Below are 19,135 nucleotides of genomic sequence, written 5' to 3' on the forward strand. Positions count from 1 at the left end.
AAAAGACCTCAGAGCCCCTCATTGCCAAATATAAGTGGCATCTCGCCATTTTGTTACACAGTTTTAAAAGTGCCACTTTGACTTATTATTCTCCCTCAAACAAGGATACATCATACTGAATCTTCCGAGACCTAAGTCATGCGTCAAAGCTGCCAGAACCCTCACTTGGGAGAGGGAGAACCGGACCACGCCTGACGCTCCTCGTTCAATAAGCAAGTGTCACTATCACTACTCCCAATCTCATCCCAAGTCAGAGCCATCCTCATCACTTGTGCTCTCGTTTTGTGGCCACCAGAAAGAGTTTGCATGCTTGGGCAGTCACTCGATCAACACCTCAGCCACGAGATTCCGTTACTAACCTGACACGAGATGTAGAAACATTCGATACGCGAGAAAGCTTACATACTCACATGGCATCTATCTAGCTAGGTCATATGATCACAAAGCTGGGGATAATCAATCACGACAGACTATACGCCTACTCTCAAATGAGAATTCGTTGGCATGTATTCACCTTATAACCTCCTGTCCGTATGTTCTTGAAGTAAGAACATTAATCTATATAGCCACTGGCTACTAAACTGTGTTACTCTTTTAGTTCGGGGTATAGGCGAGATGATACAAGAAGGTTTTACTTGTGTTTTTCTCTTAACTCTACAAGGAAGGCATGGTTTTGATGAACTACTCTGAAGCTTTGTCCAGTATCGGATTATCTCGTTCGAAATTCTCTAAGAGGTAGGCACTGTCTCTATCTACTATACCTACTCTTTTCTCCACCAATGGTATCTATGCACATCCTTTTTTAACATCAACTCATAACACATATGAAATAGCTACAATACATCTTTTTTTTAGTCAAACAGACTCTAACGTCCGATTCCTATATCGTGCTCCGTGACTCCTGGCGGATTGTCATCGTCAGTGTTGCCATCGGCATACCACGTAGACGGTTCTTGTTTCTTTGTTTGGTCCACCAACGAGATCTCACTATCTCGACCGTGCGATGGTAAACGTGTCTGCCCTGATCGGAATGCACCTGAATTAGGTATTCTCAGGTTCCCGGATGTAGAAGTTGACCTGGGCCCATTGCCGTAGCCATATGATGAGCCGACCTTGGAATGGTCGCGTTCTTTGAAGAAATACCCATACATGGATCTGCCGAGTGCAAGGTTGGCACCGACAATGCCGAGATAGAGTTCGAGGTTGGACCATATTGCCGTGATAGCGTAAACCCCTAAAACTTTATATCAGAATATTGGTTTCATCAAGGTGAAAGGTGGAGTATGAACTTACAACTTAGATCTGATGTAACCACACCGAGTGAAGATGCTCGGCCGATGCCGAAGCCAGTTGCACTTGAATCCACATTAGTTGCTGCATCAAAGGAACTGTTATGGATGGGATTGACTTACACAAGTCCTAAACTCATCAGAGCCCAGACAGAAATCTTTGTCTTCATCGGCAGCTTGACACTCCAGATGACGTAGACCGGCAATAAGGAACATAGCAGGTCTGTGATGATTGAATAGCCTGAGCGTTTGGTTAGTCCTAGGTTCCCTCATTGGCCTTGAAGGTACGAACCAATGGTGGCATAGATGTAGTAAATACGAACGCGTGCATCCCAACAATTGCCCACACCAGTCCAGTACGCGCTGATAGGCCTGCATTCAGCGAGCAGGATAAATATACAGCCAAAGTTGGTGATGAACAGACCCGCCATTATCCCCCAAGCCGCATATTTGACCCTCTGCGAATCTTTGATGCGTAATAAAAGTAGCAGAATCGATATTTTTAGGAGACATATGCTGGCGAAGAGGAGGATCTGGGCGAACCATCCGAGCATGTTGTTGCGCATATAGTCTTCGGCGTCGATGTACCATCTGTGTCGTCCATTGCCAATGGCTACTTGGGCGACTTGCACTCCGAACCGTATTATACCGAGAATCGTGACAACTGTAATGGTGTAGTCATCGGGACCTAGCGATCGCAGGGCTGATCTGACCCATAGCCGAACACTAGTGGTGATGATCACGAGTGCAAGGCACGTACCAGACACGCCCAGCAAGGCTGGTCCCACGTTTTCGTCTGGAGGCAGCGGGTTCGGCGGTTCCACTGTGGCCATGGCTTAAGGGAAAATGTATGAGGAGGGGGAAAAGAAAAGCGCGAGAGAGGGGAGGATCAGCAAGATAAGATCAGACTAGATATCTCGGCAGTGACAGGTCAACCCATGTTTAAGTAAACCAAACGCAGTAGTTCGTGTGGGGGAACTGTCACTGACTTGAGACGGCTTGCTCGGATGAGTCTAGCCATGAAAGGACTTCTGCGTCTAGGGGGCTTGATGAAGAGGTAATTACCTAGGTGACCTTGATGGCGTTCTGGACCTGCATGGTTTAATTGACGGCGATTCGTCAAGGTAGCCTTTGTCTTGAGCTCCTGCTGAATGAAGTCAAGACTCCAACCATGCTTGCTGTTATTATGTTGTTTCTGGAATACGTCTAGTGATGATAACATAACGGCGTGATCCACTGAAGAGTTTGTCAGGATTCACAACATGCATGATCTGATATTGGGCCGCGATACAAGTTTGGATTGCCCTGCAGCACGGGTCCAGGTGTCTCCGTTGTCAGAATGTTTGATTCGTTACAGAACCTCAAGACCCTGTAGATAACCCCCTAGTCCCTGGGGCTGAGGAAACCCTATTACTGTTTAGCGAGCGTTGGCAGGTTTTAAGGTTCGGCGGTTCCAACGATGGTCCCATATTAGTTCCATTTTCAGGGCTCTTGGCCGACCCTTGCCCATGTTGGTTCTATAGGTCTGAAGGGACTAGATATAGAGGGAGAAGAAATAACTCAACACAACCCTTCGGGAACCCATATATACCCAGATATCGACTGATCAATTAATTAAGTCTCTTGCATTAATCGTACCGTAGCCAAGCAATTTGCTCTGCCGAGCGCCGGGTAACTGGAGCTCGCTCCGCCTCGGCTGTCAATGCGAGCATCAAATAATTAAACCTCTCATGTTCAATGCTACCCCAAACCAGCAAGGGTAGGAATTCATTTGATAATGAATAAATGGTTAGGTCTTTCCGTATTCCCGTTCTCTTGACCGCGATCGTTGTAGTGCATATTCTTGGTGGCCCAGCCCATCTATCCCTAACACTCGTTTTTTCCCCTTCTCTCTTTTGCCCGCGCTCGTTACCATGCTTGTCAAACCCCAGTTGTGGCTTGCCTTTGCTGCAGCTGCAGTCGCGGCTCCGTCTCAAGATGCCTATGACTATGTAAGTCTCACTCGGGTTATTATGAAACCCGTGCCCGCTTTGTCCTTTCCACAATCTAACTTTAATTTCTCCGGTCAGATTGTCGTCGGAGGCGGCACCGCAGGAGTAGCCGTCGCTGCTCGCCTTAGCGAAGGCCTCCCATCCTCCAAAATCCTCCTCATCGAGGCTGGTCCCGCTGCACTTGACGAGCCAAAGATCAATGTCCCCGGTCTCAAGGGTACGACCTTGGGCACAAAGTACGATTGGAACTTCACCACCGTTCCCCAGACTGGCGCCAATGACAGAGTCTGGCCCATCAACCGAGGCAAGGTCTTGGGCGGAAGCTCCGCTCTCAACCTCATGACATACGATCGCGCTTCCGCTGCCGAATATGATAGCTGGGAAGCCTTGGGCAACCCAGGATGGAACTGGAAGACCATGATTAAGGCCATGATGAAGTCCGAGACCTTCACTGGTAAGAACACTGCTACATATGGCTCCAAGGGTGTCGGCGACAGTGGTCCTGTACAGGCTGTCGTCAATCGCGTCATCCCCAAGCATCAAGAGTCATGGATTCCCACTCTGAACAAGCTTGGTATCCGAAAGAACCTCGAATCCCTCGGAGGTGATCCGCTTGGTGTCATGTATCAGCCAAGCAGCATTGACCCTGCCAACTACAAACGATCATACAGCGCTAATGCTTATGACGAGATCTCTGGCTCCAACCTTGAGATTGCTACTGATACCACCGTGACCAAGATCAACCTGAGTGCTCCCAAGGGCAAAAAGAAGGCTATCGCTACCGGTGTCACTCTTGCTGATGGAACTATCATCAAAGCTAGCCGTGAGGTTATCCTCTCCGCTGGGTCCATCCAAAGCCCGCCATTGCTCGAGCAGTCTGGCATCGGAAGCAAATCCGTCCTCGCAGCTGCTAGCATCAAGCAGATTATCGACCTTCCCGGTGTTGGCGAGAACCTTCAAGATCACCTTCGTATCATGAGTTCATACCAACTCAAGCCGCAGTTCACTTCCATTGACATCTTCAAGAGCAATGCTACATTTGCCGCGGAACAAATGGCGCTTTGGAACGCTGGCAAGCAATCCCTGTACGACTACACTGGCAGTGCATACACCTTTTCCACCTGGAAGCAGGCCCTTGGCAGCAATGCCAAACTGCTCTCTCTTGCTAAGGAGGCTGTTGCGAAGGATGGCAGCAAGGTCGACAAGAAGAAGCTCGATTTCTTCAAGGATTCCTCAGTCCCCCAGGTCGAGGTCATCTTCTCTGATGGATACACCGGTGTCAAAGGTTACCCTGCTGCTACATCGCCTCTCTTTGGAAAGGGCTTCGTCTCTCTTATCGCTGTCGTCATGCATCCTCTTAGCCGTGGCAGCGTCCACATCAACCCTTCTGACCCCGCTGGCAAGCCCATCATCAACCCCAACTATCTCAGCCATGCTCATGACGTCGAGGCTGTCACCCAAGCTGTAAAGTACAACCGCAAGATCGCAAACACTGAGCCTATGCGCTCTATTTGGGATGATGAGTACGAACCTGGCTTGGATGTCAAGACCGATGAGCAGCTCAAGGCGTATGCTCTTCGCACTACACTCAGCATCTTCCACCCAACTGGAACATGTGCTATGCTCCCCAAGAACGATGGCGGCGTTGTTGACGCCAAGCTGAAGGTGTATGGAACTGAGAACCTTCGCGTTGTTGATGCTAGCATCATGCCACTATTGATCTCAGCGCACATCCAGACAGCTGTATATGGTATTGCCGAGAGGGCTGCTGAGTTTATCATCGCAGCTGCCAAGTAGACTGCCACCAGAAGTTATTAGACTTAATGTTTATATAGTAATAATTTATGTATGCAAGTACTACATATAACGCAAACTTTGTACCGCCAAGGCAGCTGGAGGAACTCTGCTATCAAACAGTCCTCCTAGCGGTGTTGTGCGCGCGCGCCCTTGTGACCAATCAAGCTTGATGCCGCTGCTTACTATCCCAGCGCTCTGGGTCATCAAGTCAGGACATCCCGAACCGCGCGTGAGGCTCTCTGTGCTTTCGATCACTAAGCAAAGACATACGTATTTTGTGCTTCTAAACCTGAACACAACTTAAACGCGCGCGCGGAAGGGTGTGATTTGTAAGTCGATTAGAAATACGTTCACAGTTCGAGACTTTGGCTGTTGGGGTCTGGCATCAATAAGGCCTCTATAGTTATTTAAAGGATTCGATGGTCAACAATAACAGCCCTTCTTTGTTACAATCATTGCCTCTATCAAACACCACATTATCTGTTCTTTCTTCAAACAGTTTAGATACAATGGCGACCACGAAGAATATCGCGCTTATCACAACGAGCACCAGAACCCCTAGGGTAGGCCCAAAGATCGCCAGCCTAGTTCAAGAGATTATCACCGGCGATGCAGGCGCGTCTCAACAGACTAAAATCACGTCCGTGGATGTCGCAGATTTCAACCTCCCTGTCTTTGACGAAACGATAATGCCAGCTCTGGTCCCTTCAAAGGGAAATTTCACCAAGCCTCATGCGATAGCCTGGAGCAGTGAGATTGCAAAGTACGATGGATACATCTTTGTCATTCCTGAGTACAACCACGGGCTTGCTGGCGGCACCAAGAACGCCATTGATTACCTGTACAACGAATGGGTTGGTAAAGGTGTCGCAGTTATTAGCTATGGTATCTTTGGAGGGAAATCGGCCAATGAGCAGCTCAACCATGTACTAAAGGGTATGAAACTTCAGGTGACTGAGACCAGTCCTGCTCTAGCCTTTCGTGACAACGTTGGCCCGGACTTGTGGTTGGCAGGGGCGGGTGATCTTGGCGAGGACACAAAAAAGGACATTATTGCCCAGAGCCCAGAGATTCTCAAAGCTTTTGTGGAGTTGAAGGATTTGATGAACAAGGAATCATCAGCAGAGACTTAGAGTAGATGACCAGACAGTATATCACAGACCCCCTTCAGTGGCTTGAATTCTTCTTGCTCAGGATGAATGACGATGTACCTTAGCATGTGCAAAAGAGGAATCTAGAATTCTGGATGGGGTGTAACGATGCGGCGTCTAGGTATTTATTCGAGCAAATGCAGAGCAGTACCCAAGACCATGTATCAGCCAAAAACACCGGAAACAACCTCTTGGCTTCAACATTACGACGCAGCATACGTGTGATGAAAGCTGCAAATGAGTATCGGGAAAGGCGGCAGAGTTTGGCGCAGTCAGTTGGTATGTGGGCTCAGGGCTTAGAACCATTCCTCAGGGTATCAGAAAAGTTGGCCGCTTAGAGCATAAGAGACGAAATTAATAGGACATCTTATGCTACTAAAGCTGGAGCCTTTAGGCTATTTATTTTTGCGCCCTAAGACTTGGGATGTCAACTTTTCTGCTACCCAGTAGTCATTACCTGTTAAAATACGCCCGTCCGTTGGTGGTTTCTGTATGACAGGAATGGAGGCGCAAAGCTTGTGTCTCACTTTGGGTTTCGTGGCAGGTAGATCATCGCGCTGCCCCTTTCGTTCCCGTGGATCCCTTCGCTTTTTGTTTTATTCCCATCATTGTTGTGTCGTGGTCATGCAAACCGCAACATCTTAATCACAACGTGATCCTATTTCCAGCCGTTATATTACCGACCCAACAGCTTCAGCCGTAAATATGATCACGGATCCGCGAGGCGGGGAAGTTATTGTGCGAGATATTCCTGTCCTTGATACAATAGGAATCACTGACACTTCCGTGTAGGCTGTGCAATGGACTCTTCTTTCCATCGCCTTTGGGGTCATTCTGGCCCGACTTTACTTGCGGATCATATTGCAGAGACGACGACTTCTCGCAAGCGACTTGTTAATGTGCGCCGGATGGTGTACATCTTGCATAACGGCATGCTTTGACATTCACTTCTATAAGATGGGCGTGATGCAAAAGGGTGTCACACTAGGGTTGGTCGGATTCGAAGGAACAGCCGAAGAGGCCTCGGAGTTTCTCAAGGTACGCAAGCAACTATCCATTCTGAAGGACTCAAACTGACATGAGACGAAAGTTCTACCACGTTACTGATTATACCTTTCATTCAACATTCTACTTATCAAAAGCAGCTCTACTGTGTGTATACCTACAAGTATTTCCCGAATTTATGGTAAAACGGCGACAATTTCTATGGGCTGTCATTGCGTTCGTCGCTGCGTCTTTCACCGCAGTAATGCTGCTGCTCACAGTTTCGTGCTTGCCTACATGGAGATGGTGGTTCGTCCAAACTCTGTGGATTGCTGGCCCCTCTTACCTGCTAACTTGAACCTTGAAGGGCCTTGACGGAAGAGGGCTGCCCGATTCAAACCCTCAAGATGATATTCCAAATTGCGTGGGCCCTGAATATTACAGGGGATATCCTGAGTGAGAACACCATACTCTTGTTCGCTGAGAGTAACTGCTAACTTTGTGATGGCTCAAGTATTCATATTGCCATGGCTAGTCGTTCCCGAGCTTACACTGAGGCCGAGACTGAGATACAGTCTGTACGCTACCTTTGGTCTTGGTATCATCAATATCTCATTTACCATCGTCCGCTTTGCATTGATACAGAAGTACGGAGCAGATCTGGTTATCACAATCACTCTAGTGGGTAAGTCATCAATCAATCAACCTCCGATATACACGATTGTGAACTAAGATCCTTTCAAGAGCTATGGAGTTTTATGGATTCCTGTGTCGGCTTGATAATTGCATGTCTTCCATCGTTGCGACCCTACTTCAACTGGAAGGAAAAGATTCAATATTACGGAAACTACAGCAAGGATAGCAAAGCAGACTCGCAGAAGCCAATCATGTCATCAAATCCCGATACAGTAGACCAGCCGGCCAATGCATATATGAGTATACAGGTGCAACGTACGTTTTCAGTTGCATGACGAGGATAGATGGGATGGAATGATATCATATACGTACGTGGGGTTCTACACGGAGTCTAGGTTTCCAATACTTCTTGATAATTAATTATGGACTGAGCCGTCTTTATTATTTATACAAACTTTTATTTCTCATGTCAGGATTGTCACTCTGTAAGATTATCGAAGTGCTACGGAAGAAAACTGATGAGTTTAGAAGAGCAAGAAAGCCGGGCAAGCCGACTGAGGTTGTATATTCATTGAAAATGAAGTTATGTACATTGAAATAGAGACAGGTCCTGCGTGAAGTCCAGCTACAAGTCCAGCCTAATAACCATAAAGCCTTGGTCAAAGGTCCTTCCGGGAATTCATATTCACATCTTGAGAGTAACCAGCCAATTGACATTGGTCTTCAGCTCCAAAGACTCCGGAAACTGATCATGCTATCGAAGCATTTATCCAGAGACAGTCATGGTAGCCTGGCCAGAGCTCTGGTAACCCTCAACAGCAAGGATCTGGTAGTCGTGGCTTCCGAGGCGGAGACCAGCCTGGGCCCAGGCGTTGAAGTGAGCACCGGTGTTGACGGATCCGCTGGATCGTTTGTTGCGGCGGACGGACCAGTACTGCTGGAAGGTCTTGCAGTCACCCTCGATGGAAGGAGCACAGTTGCGAGTGCTGACAGCAATGTCGTAGATGGATCCATCGATGTTGATCTCACCCTTCTTCTGAGCACCGGAAGAGGGGTTGTAGGTGCCGAAGTTCTCGACGATGTAGTACTCAACGAGAGGGTTGCGGGTCCAGCCGTAAACAGCGAGGTAGCTGTTGCCGTTGGGGCGGTAGTCACCAGAGTACTTGATGGTGCTGAAGGGATGGTTAGCAAAAGTTCTATATGGACTAGTTTATGATGGTATCTTACCGAGCAGCACCGGGGTTCCATCCCTTACCACCGACGTGGTTACCACGGTTGCCGTTCCAGTTCATGCTGAACTGACCACCGTTGCCGTTGGTGTAGGTGACAGCGCTGGGGGTATCGGTCCAGAAGGAGAAGTAAAAGCCATTGTTGACACCAGTTGTAGGGCTGGTGCGCTTCTCAAGAAGACCGGAAGGAGGCTGAGCATCAACCTTGGTAGGGTTGGGAGCAGCGACGGCGCCAGTGACGGCCGAGACAGCGGCGAGAAGGTAGGTGAAGGAGACCATTTTGACTGTGATGCGCTTGAAGACTGTGGCTTGAAGTTGATGGAGAAGGCAGAAGTTTGAAGAAAGAGGATCGACGTGTGAATTTATATCTCGAGGTAACTTCACTGCACCCTTGGACTTGTTGGCGATAATCTGGTGGAGACGAATGATAATGTGCCCACTATGGACAAGAACCTGCTCACGATCGGGTTCTCGATCTTCATTTTGCCGGCGATATTACATGAAGGCAAAGTAAGGGATCATCGATATGCGTGGTCAACTGGCTGACGATGTTGATTAGTGGGTCGATAGGATGCCGGGATAGTACAAGCAGAGATGGGACTCATCTCCGGGTTTATGAAACGTGCTAACTAAAATGCGTCGCTTTATCCGGTCTAGGTGCAACTGCGGAGGGTCAGGCCTCCGAGGCGTCCCATTTAGGCCAAGAATGAGTCTTGAAGGGGAAGATGGGACCACATGGCACCAATGCGGAGAGCTCATGATAGAGAACCCGTTTTTTTGTTCCAGGGCGGGAGGTAGCATTGACTACCGAAGCATTGAACAAGGGTGCCAAGTAAGGCCTTGTTATTACGCAGGGGAAACTGGGGATCATGTTTATTCAGGCTAATTCATTGCTCAATTCCCGAATGTTCTGTTTGTTTCAGAACAATCATTGTCGAGGTTAGGCCTAGATGCTCCTTAATTGTTGTGCAGGGTCAGTGTGTGTGCAAAGCAGTCCAGACTTGTCTTATAACCTGCTACGTGTGGCTTGCTCACTGCCAAAGCATAGACTCCTGTGGTGTAGCATTGATTGGTGCATTTATTCACTTGATATACCCGGTTAATTTACTGACTTGAATACGCTAACGTCGTATGCTAGAGTTACCTGTCAATTTAATAACCGAAAGGTCGCACACAGACTCTGAGAGTCTGACCGCTCTCCCCTGGGCCAATTGATTCGCCATCAGGTCCGGCTAAATTCGCTGCATTGAAACACCGCCAAGTCTAATGCAACTCCCGGGCTTGAAGGCGATGCATGGATCGCGGGGAAGATGCCAACCTCTTAACATGATAATAGAAGCTGGAAAAAGAGATATTGAATAACACACGAATCAATGCGCATCGGCATTCACTTCAGGCACAATCCTAGAAAAGCCAAAAGTCAAAAGTCATTCGACAAATTTGTCATAGAAAAGGCCTATATCGTTCTTCGGTAGAACCATCACCGTCCTACCAAGAACGGCGACGCCTTCATATTGCCAACTACCAGCCTAAACCATCACATACGACCAAAGCTCGTAGAAAATACGGGATCCCGTCCGCTCTCCCATAGTCAAGCTGCGAAGCGCTGGATTAGTAGTTGGGTCGGTGACGACCAGCGAATCCCCGGTGTTGTATGTTCTTTTTGCTTTTGTCTTTATGAGGTTGCAGTGCAGTTGCGTCTGTTTCACTGTGGACGGAAGACTGGTGATAATTACCACAAAAATCTTGTCATGGTAGGACATGTTTATGCTTCTTTTTCTTTTGTTCCAATTGCAACGCGATTGGCCAAGAAACCAGCAGCAACTTAGTAGAGTTAATTTTGATGATGTCACAAATAGTGACTGGTAGCACGAATCCCTCCTACTATTTTCCATAGGTGCGTTGTTGACATACGACCTTGTTGCCATAGCTTGGTGGTGGAGTAATAACAAGATAATCCCTAATGATAGTGGTACTCGGTATCCTCGGCGGAATGGAAAGGCGGGTATTAGCACAACGTCACATTGGCAGACCCTGCAACGGGCTTTTGTCATCTGTTCTTTCGCACAGTTCCTCAAGGTTAAGACATAAAGTTGGTTAAGCATGGAATCATTAGTTTTGGCGTCTATCCCTGGTAACATCGTGCCGATGGAAGCCATGTTGACCTTTTTCAAGAATAAAGTGGATCGAACACGATGCCTGTATGGGACGAAACGAATCTTGATCAATTCTCGAAGGAAGAAGCCACTTGCGAAGACGATCGCCAAAGATTGCTGACACCTTTATCACACTTGGTACTTGGGGCTGTACATACACACCAAGGCAAGCTCACTAGTCAAGCATAGCTATTGCTAAGTGGCAAAGCTACTCCAATCAATGCTAGAGTAATTAGGCAGCCTCTGTGTATGAGTCAACAATATACAATTTACACGTATCTATCTCTTAAATTTACATCATACGGTTAGTGATGGCTAAGATACAGATGTAAACCCGGTCTTTTATAAATTATTTTCTTAGCCCAACAAGTCCAATATCTATTCTTTATCGTCAAAAGCTCCGCTAGAATCCAAATCCTTCGCGTGCCATTACATATCTAGGATGCCCTACCGTCTTCATAAACAAACCAGCGGCGAGCCTGCAGAAATACAAAAAGTGACATCCCACGAATTTTACCGCCCCTGCAACCACTATAGACAACGTTACTGTACCGGGTACCGAAAACCAAGACAATGTTGCACCTGCGCAGACTCAAGGCTACTACGCCCAGATGGTCGCTATCCGAGGTACATTGATGGCACAGGATGGGACCGCGATGCGCCGCGGTGGGCAGATTATTGCAACGGATGTCAGAGAGCAGAAATAGGGTACGATAGACTTCGATCGGCGATCGATATTTGTGAACATTGGAGGAAAGGGTACTGTAGCGGATATGGGGTTTGTTGTATGTGTTCAGATATTCGACCACCGTCTGATGATGGCCTCTATCCGTTATATGTTGATGGGCTTGGGTGGGTTTATGGTGCGACACGGTGGCAATTTTACTGTCAGTTTTGCAAGGATACACATGCGATGGAAGCCCAGAAGGGAGGAGCAGTTGACTAAGTTTATGATTTGTATTGGTATTAAGACTTATGCCCGTCGTGTATCTTCTTCGACTTGGAGACCTTTCCTGTCTAACTCACGTACAAGAGTCTTGATCCTCTCTTCTGAGCGTAACCCAACTGCTCACCTATACACCCTTTGCTGAGCAACCGAGCCTGACCAGTAAAAATCATCATCAAGTAGCGGAATGCTCACACCATATATATCCTTAACTCTGAAACCTCTAGAAACCCTAAACGGTGCATCCTTCCACAGCTCAGTATCATCTTGCTTCCAAGGCAAGTGGACGTCAAACCGCTGCAAATGCCTCATCGCAACAAGCGGTGCAAGCATGTCAGTCTCTTTCTCAATAAACCTTGCTCTACCATCACCAGATAGCCAAACCACGATCCGCAACGTCCGAAGATACGACATTTCTACCAACTCAGCGCAGACATTGTTCCAGAGAGTTTCAGTCTCTGGTGCTGGGACATCCATGCTGATGTCCCAGGCTTGCGGATGGCTGTCATAGTACTGACTCACACCGGCATATAAATGCCATCCAACTTCGATGTGTTGGATGAAAGCAATATGTTGCTTGGGAAGCATGGTGCTGAGCGACATGAGGGCTGACTTTGAGCTGGCTTGGCCAAAGCCAAAGCAAAAGGTATTGGCGGAGTAGAGAGATGAAATGGACTCGATGTATCTAAAGAATTAAGTCAATATCACTTCATTCTTAATCGCATGGTATACATACGCTGCACGGCAAACAAGCGGGACTCCCAAAAGTCCTCTGTGCGGCATCCAGTGATAATTATTCGACTCAAACGCAGATTGCCTCAATCTACCACGATGCACAGTCAAGTGTACTTTGTGATTGCCTACTACATGACGCCAGATCTGCATGCGCACTTCGAGCGGCAGTCGACTGAACAGTAGTGATTCCGATTGCGCCTTTTGTAGCGAGCCATCAGCTGCTGCAGAAGAGAATTGTTCTTTTAGTGATGTAAAAGGTAGATTCCAGTCCCGGTTGTCCAAGTCAGAATCTTGCTGTTTTACCTGCGCCGCGTTGAATATATGTGTATCAGGATGCAGCTTTAGGTGCATCTCCTCAATCTCGCGTGGCGTCAGAGGTTCTTTCGGGAGTTTGGCGCCGCGATACCTATATTTGGTGTCGGTGTTTCTACCGAGTAAGCGATTTATGAAATCCATGGCGGTGATATGACGGTTTCAATTATGGACTTGGTGAGAAAGACAGTTTGTCGTCCCAGCTTGTTTCGCAATTGAGTGGTAAGAATATGGGCTGAAGAGGAGGCACGAAAAACGCCCTGCCCCATTTCAAGCAGCTGAAAGCCTTGGGCTGACTGGTAGGCAGCGTTAATCTCGGCTATAAAACACAACTACTAAGGTAGTCTAGCTAGTTTTTCTAATCCCGGCATGTCTATGTCAGCATTAGCCCAGATCGAAGATGATACCTTTTGAAACGAAACGAATCCTGATCAACATGATCAATTCTCGGAGGAAGACAGCACTTTAAGATCGATTGCTATCGCCAAGTTGATCGCTGAAACACTGGACAACCTGCTATGACACGTGAGTATCGTGTGATAGGTAGTAGACAATAAGTGAAAGGCTGGTTGGTGGTTGGGATCTGTTTGATCAGGACAGAAATTACCTGATAGTAAGTATGCTAACAGTTTGACAGCCATCTTGATCATGACCTTGCTAGCGCGGTATTGTCAATTCCAGCACGTCACTTTCAACTTTCGCATCTCCGCTTGGCTACCCTATCGACGGCCTTTGTTTAATTTATCCATTAAGCTCTGTACTTACTAAGTTCTAGTAACTTTCTTTTTTTTATTTTTTTACTTATTTTTTCACTTATTATTTCTTTACTTTCTTTCGTTTTTTAACTCTAGTTATTGCTCACAGGGTTAGAGAAAAAAAAGTGAATATCTCATGTGGCTTGCGATTGATGGGGCAGCTTCGTCGCGAAACCGAACTTTGTGATCATCTTTATGGCTTTACTTGGACTGTTTGGGAATGTGGCGTAGTACTATGGTCACCTTTTTTTATTGTAGAAACGAATCGAAAGTATGTGACTTATGAATAGCAACCATTTGACCTTCACTTCCCATGACCTTAGATTTCGAAGCCATGGAAAAAAAATATAATGGTAGTGTAAGTCAGGGTCAAGTAAGGGCGACTTACTTATTGCTAGGCTCTTGGAATTTTGTAACTTTAATCGTTACAATCTTTCTCTGGCTCAGAAGAGACGTTGTTCGTAGGTGTGTCTGGTTGTTCTAGGTTCAATCGTAAATTAAGTTGTACGTACTTTGATGTTGAGTTTCCACCTTGATAGGCAGAACCCCATCAAGTTCATATTTGTATACCTATTCAAACCTAATCAATAAAGTCTATAATGTGCATATTTAAAGACCTGAACATGCGTAGGCCACATTTATTTAACTCTCCTCTTTAATCATCTTTTGACAACTTGCACATTAAAGCTCTGCACCTTCGAGACCGATTACTTCAAGTATCGAGAGTCTATACATACGCTACCAACCGCCAGAAACAGAAAGAAATAGTCGAGATGACTCGCCATCGTCAATACATCAAGCATATTGATGCAGCCTTCCGACCTGCTACCAAAACGCCATCAAACCCCATGCACCTTAAGGCTTCGGAAAGGCCTGAACTACCTGGCCTCAAGAAGCCTACTACTACTCAAGCACCGATCACGACAAGTGCAACAATTCTGAAGCGATCAAGCCAAGACCATCCACCTGCCTTTACAACGGAATCAGATCCCATCCACATCAACTCTTTGGAATGGCCTGAGCTACCCAAGGTATCTGGTTCCGAGACACCTCCTACGATCCGAGCGCCTCCCACTACCTGGGCACCTCTTACTGTCCTAGTACCTCCTAAGATCCGATCACCGATTACGATAGATGCGATGGAGCGGTTGGCGATGGAGATCCGCCAACAAGAACACGCAGGATCGACGCAGATTCCTGATCGCACCGAAATTTGGCTTGCGAATTTGTGGGGTGACTGTCGTCGTGGAACACTGCTCTGTACCCGACATGAGATTGAGGAGGGAAAAAAAATTGAGAGAGTCTTGTGCCGAGGCAGCGAGGCATGATTTGCAGAGATTTTGAAGCACAGCAGGACACATCAGGATGCAAATGTATATCTAAGATTTGGGGGCTCTGTCGTGCCTGGGACGATGAACCCAAGGTGAATTTAAGTTCTGTTTGGTTATGTGCAATTCAACACGGAGTTACTGGCAATGCAATGTGTATTCATATGCGACAAATAGAGATGATCTTTGTTCCTTTCTAGTTCACTGTAGATCAACTCAGAGCGACATAATTAAGAGTATTTCAAGAATTTCGATAATAAGTTCCTGTCCTGAACATAGCGCCCTACTAAAATCAAGCCTTGACCGCTGTATGAATAGATGCAGAGTGCTTCTCTGCTAAGAAAGGACAGCTATGGGGACGCTCCTTAGTCTCCGGGTTGGTCATAGCGATCGAGCGCTGACAAGCCATGCGCATCGTAGATGGTCTGGGCAAAAGAACAACAGGTAATCCAGGCACACCACTGTCAAGCCTGTCTTGAATAGCGTCCGTGAAGTCGCTCAGATGCTTAAGACCTTTGAAATTGGTAGGAATAATGTTGGGATCGTTACCCGCCAACGAACCTAGCCAAACTTTAAGAATGTCGACGCCATCCTTGGGTATGTCTCGTACTTTGCCTTCCTCTGTCATCTCTTGCCATGGGTGGTCAATGGTCATGGCTAGACAATAAGGGATGTTGCTTCCAAAGAAGTTCATAGGCATTGGTCTGAACATGCGACGTCGAGACTCAGCAAGCTTGAGGTACTCCAGGATCCACTTCGAATCACCGAGGTTGCTGGAAACTGCGTTGGTGTAGTTGGAAATGCGAATCTGATGCTCGATGAGAGGCTTGTCCAAGTTGCACAGGAACTCGGCCTCTGGCCACTCATCCTGCAGATCCTCTAAATTGCCCTTGCCGTCCATCCTTTGTTTGATGGCGGCAATGAAGTTACTTTCCAGGTCGTAGGTAAAGACGCTCTCACCGGTGACAGGATCAACAGTAGGTGTATCAACAAGCTTAGCTTCGACAGGAATGTACTGCATAAGCTTCAGCCGTCTCCAGGAATAGATAGGGTTCCAGAAATCAACCATCTGGAGCGCATTGAATGTGGCCTCAGAGAACAACTGGCATCGTGCAGCTTCCTTGTCATCACCCAAGAACATCTTCTGAGCCATCCACACGCCCATAGCATCATCGACAGAGCTTTGAAGGATGACCCAGGGGTTATCTCCCTCACCCCACTGCTGAACAGCGAAATTGACTTGGCTTCCACCATCAATTCTCTCGTTACCATTGTCAAGAGTACCCATAATGATACCGCCAGCCAAAGTGTTGGTTGGAACGATTAGCTGCGCCTTCTCCGGGTCGCCAATCTCTTGCAAAGTGCAAAGCTTCAGCTCTCGAGAAGCCCAGAGGTAAGAGGGTCCATCATAGACGAACTTTGGGATGGTATAGCGTTGGAACCAGTCTTCTTGGGTATAGTACTGACTCTCGTCGTTCCCAAAAGTGCTCTTGTTCCAGGTAGTCAAGGCGGCCGGAGTTTCGTCCAAGATGTGAGCTTCCAGCCACGCTGCATCATGCAAGTTTCGGCTAGGCTGTGATGGGCGTTAGCTATCTACAATAGCCCTGGTAAATTGAAGACATGACAAAAAACCAAGGTAGATAAAAGTAAAAGATACTTACGAAAAGCTCGCTATATCCTCTTAGCATTTCGTAGTTGAAGAAATGATCAGAAGGAATAATATTGTTGTTGCTAGGGGCAGAACCCACCCTCGCCTTGCTGGGTGAGGCGGCAATGTTGATATTTGTTGACAGAAAAAAGTGTGCTGCCCACCGTTGAATATTGCGGGGACACTCCTCTGTTTTACCGTCTTGGGCCATGAAGTCCTTGTTGCGTCGGCTGGAGAACCAAACCCGAAGAGAGTCAAGCACAATTCTCTCCATAGTCTCTCCAGATTGCACACTTGCTCCGTAGAGAGGAGGGAAACCAGGATGGGTGAGCCACGGAGCCTCCATGAGTTCCTTGACGAGCTCAGGCTTCAGCATTTCTGTCATGCCTCGACCACCGACCAGCCAATGCATCCACGGCCTGAAATTCTGTCAGCAGGTTTCTCGTACTAGTGTCGAATGTAACGTACTTGTGGATCTCTTTCATGACGATACCTCCGTTGACATGGCCGTTCAGAGGGCCCATGTATGCTTTTCCTGGAGCATCGAATGCATCCATGGAAGAGCAAAGGTAGACCCAACCGTGCTGGCCTTTAACATCATCGTTCATAATAAGATCACGCTGTAATCATTAGCTATTTGGAAGAAAAAAGTGAAGGATGAGGCCTATGTCTCACAGCATAGTATCTGAATTGGCCGTCATTGCGCGACCAACTCATAATGTGCAAAATATCTTTCTCAGAGTGGATGTCGGCGGATCTATGACTTCGTTAGTGACAAAATGACTACCAAGAGCATACATAACTCACGCAGCAACCATAACAAACCATGGCGCCCAGGACACGGAAGCAACCGGGGTCTTGGTATCTTTCTTGTGGTTTGCATCAGCTGGGAAGATAATGGAGATGAAGCGAAGCTCCGATCGGAACCAGTCTTTCTGCTTGTATTTGGGAACTGTTTGACCATCTGCGACAGCATACGTCTGCAGGATGGTATTGGGATCATCTGCCATCTATTAGTCTTATGCAAGAGAGTTAGGACTGCCATCACTCACCCCAAAACTCTGTCATCAGTTCATTGTACGTGTTGTGCTGTCTGAACTTTGGATCGGCCCGCAATCTTTTCCCCCAAAAGTCAACAAAGTCATTGTCGAGCTGGGCTTCAGTAGCCGGAGTGTCTTTGTCTGGATACAGTTCCTTCTTCTCAACATTAAAGCCTCTGATGAACTGCCGATACCATAGTGTCTGGTTGAGATCGATGTAGTTGCCACGCTTGGGGTCAGCCATGATTGCCGAAATGTTCTGTTGCGAATGAAGTGAATAAAAAATGCAATGATATACAACAGAAATACCAAGTCATTTATTCTAACGGTTCATTGAAATGAGGTTCGTCAGCTCCAGAGTACATACATGGATGTCAGAGTAGCCTCCGGTGGATTACTCCTCAGCCGATGAAGCGGGCTTGACTTTGTGTAGGGAATCTACAGGGCTAATCACGTATCCATCCACGCATACCACATGCACATGTACTGTTCCATCACTTTCAGAGTGTGTCAGCATGCCATAGCTAGCGGTCCAGAATCCCAACGAAACCTTCTCAACCAGTTGTCATTGCACGATTAACAAGTGTTGTCTAATGTGGCTTGTTTGAGAAGAGCTGAGTTCCTTTGGAGGCTAGGCTCGGGCCACTAGCTTGCCGTTTACGATCAGTAACTGAGACATTGGCGATAGGAATCCAACGGCCCTGCAGGCTGCGTACCAATGCAGCTACCCCGCAACGAAGTCTAGACCCTGAATGATAGTTACACAGCTCCACCTCGGCTGTGCCGCTGGATGGTGTTCAGCTGCGCGGCAAAGGATTAAGACAGACTTGTTGATATGTATGGCCGTTTCTATTGGTGGCATTGTATTTTCGATTACTCTCGTATGTGATGACAGTGTGAGACATGCTCAATACCACCTCAAAAGACAAGTCGTCTTGTGATAAATTGTCTGACAGGTCAAATCACACGTATAGCACATGCATCAATAGTAAGCTATATGCAATAGCTTCATGTAAGAGCCTCCAGCCTCGAACCAAATCTCCTCACCGGTCACGAACTCTGATTATTTCAGCCAGCCTCAAAACGTCGCTTGATTCAAAGGTTACGAAACACATGCCGCATCTATCATAGTTGGCGG

At 47.2% G+C, this 19,135-nt stretch overlaps 8 protein-coding genes and 1 non-coding gene across 9 annotated transcripts; 5 read left to right on the forward strand and 4 right to left on the reverse strand.

Annotated features, from left to right (window-relative positions):
- Positions 1-866: 866 nt before the first annotated feature.
- On the reverse strand, positions 867-2,122 carry FGSG_03627 (uncharacterized protein; the record flags this gene model as incomplete). The annotated part of the gene is made up of 4 exons (XM_011323771.1): positions 867-1,234; positions 1,294-1,388; positions 1,578-1,953; positions 2,050-2,122. 4 exons carry the CDS (start codon positions 2,120-2,122, stop codon positions 867-869), a joined length of 912 nt encoding a protein of 303 aa, XP_011322073.1.
- Positions 2,123-3,202: 1,080 nt separating this feature from the next.
- Positions 3,203-5,077, forward strand: FGSG_03626 (uncharacterized protein; the record flags this gene model as incomplete). Its single annotated transcript, XM_011323772.1, has 2 exons — positions 3,203-3,280; positions 3,359-5,077. The coding sequence occupies 2 exons, from the start codon at positions 3,203-3,205 to the stop codon at positions 5,075-5,077; spliced, it is 1,797 nt and encodes a 598-aa protein (XP_011322074.1).
- Positions 5,078-5,586: 509 nt separating this feature from the next.
- On the forward strand, positions 5,587-6,210 carry FGSG_12402 (uncharacterized protein; the record flags this gene model as incomplete). Its single annotated transcript, XM_011323773.1, has 1 exon — positions 5,587-6,210. The coding sequence occupies one exon, from the start codon at positions 5,587-5,589 to the stop codon at positions 6,208-6,210; it is 624 nt and encodes a 207-aa protein (XP_011322075.1).
- Positions 6,211-7,716: 1,506 nt separating this feature from the next.
- FGSG_12403 (uncharacterized protein) lies at positions 7,717-8,183 on the forward strand (the record flags this gene model as incomplete). Its single annotated transcript, XM_011323774.1, is given in 3 exon segments — positions 7,717-7,897; positions 7,957-8,163; positions 8,176-8,183. The coding sequence occupies 3 exon segments, from the start codon at positions 7,717-7,719 to the stop codon at positions 8,181-8,183; spliced, it is 396 nt and encodes a 131-aa protein (XP_011322076.1).
- Positions 8,184-8,379: 196 nt separating this feature from the next.
- Positions 8,380-9,356, reverse strand: FGSG_03624 (endo-1,4-beta-xylanase 2 precursor; the record flags this gene model as incomplete). Its single annotated transcript, XM_011323775.1, has 2 exons — positions 8,380-9,020; positions 9,076-9,356. 2 exons carry the CDS (start codon positions 9,354-9,356, stop codon positions 8,615-8,617), a joined length of 687 nt encoding a protein of 228 aa, XP_011322077.1. The 3' UTR covers positions 8,380-8,614.
- A 1,264-nt stretch (positions 9,357-10,620) lies between these two features.
- FGSG_20021 lies at positions 10,621-10,736 on the forward strand. Its single transcript, XR_893016.1, has one exon. It is a non-coding gene; the product is annotated as a 5S ribosomal RNA (ribosomal RNA).
- Positions 10,737-12,302: 1,566 nt separating this feature from the next.
- FGSG_03622 (uncharacterized protein) lies at positions 12,303-14,541 on the reverse strand (the record flags this gene model as incomplete). The annotated part of the gene is made up of 6 exons (XM_011323776.1): positions 12,303-12,864; positions 12,916-13,320; positions 13,401-13,545; positions 13,992-14,008; positions 14,370-14,461; positions 14,494-14,541. 6 exons carry the CDS (start codon positions 14,539-14,541, stop codon positions 12,303-12,305), a joined length of 1,269 nt encoding a protein of 422 aa, XP_011322078.1.
- Positions 14,542-14,754: 213 nt separating this feature from the next.
- On the forward strand, positions 14,755-15,309 carry FGSG_03621 (uncharacterized protein; the record flags this gene model as incomplete). The annotated part of the gene is made up of 1 exon (XM_011323777.1): positions 14,755-15,309. The coding sequence occupies one exon, from the start codon at positions 14,755-14,757 to the stop codon at positions 15,307-15,309; it is 555 nt and encodes a 184-aa protein (XP_011322079.1).
- A 292-nt stretch (positions 15,310-15,601) lies between these two features.
- FGSG_03620 (uncharacterized protein) lies at positions 15,602-18,241 on the reverse strand (the record flags this gene model as incomplete). Its single annotated transcript, XM_011323778.1, has 6 exons — positions 15,602-16,882; positions 16,971-17,376; positions 17,426-17,577; positions 17,633-17,714; positions 17,765-17,960; positions 18,010-18,241. The coding sequence occupies 6 exons, from the start codon at positions 18,239-18,241 to the stop codon at positions 15,602-15,604; spliced, it is 2,349 nt and encodes a 782-aa protein (XP_011322080.1).
- Positions 18,242-19,135: the final 894 nt, after the last annotated feature.

This window comes from Fusarium graminearum, chromosome 2 (genome assembly GCF_000240135.3).
Source record: "Fusarium graminearum PH-1 chromosome 2, whole genome shotgun sequence".
Taxonomy (NCBI): domain Eukaryota; kingdom Fungi; phylum Ascomycota; class Sordariomycetes; order Hypocreales; family Nectriaceae; genus Fusarium; species Fusarium graminearum.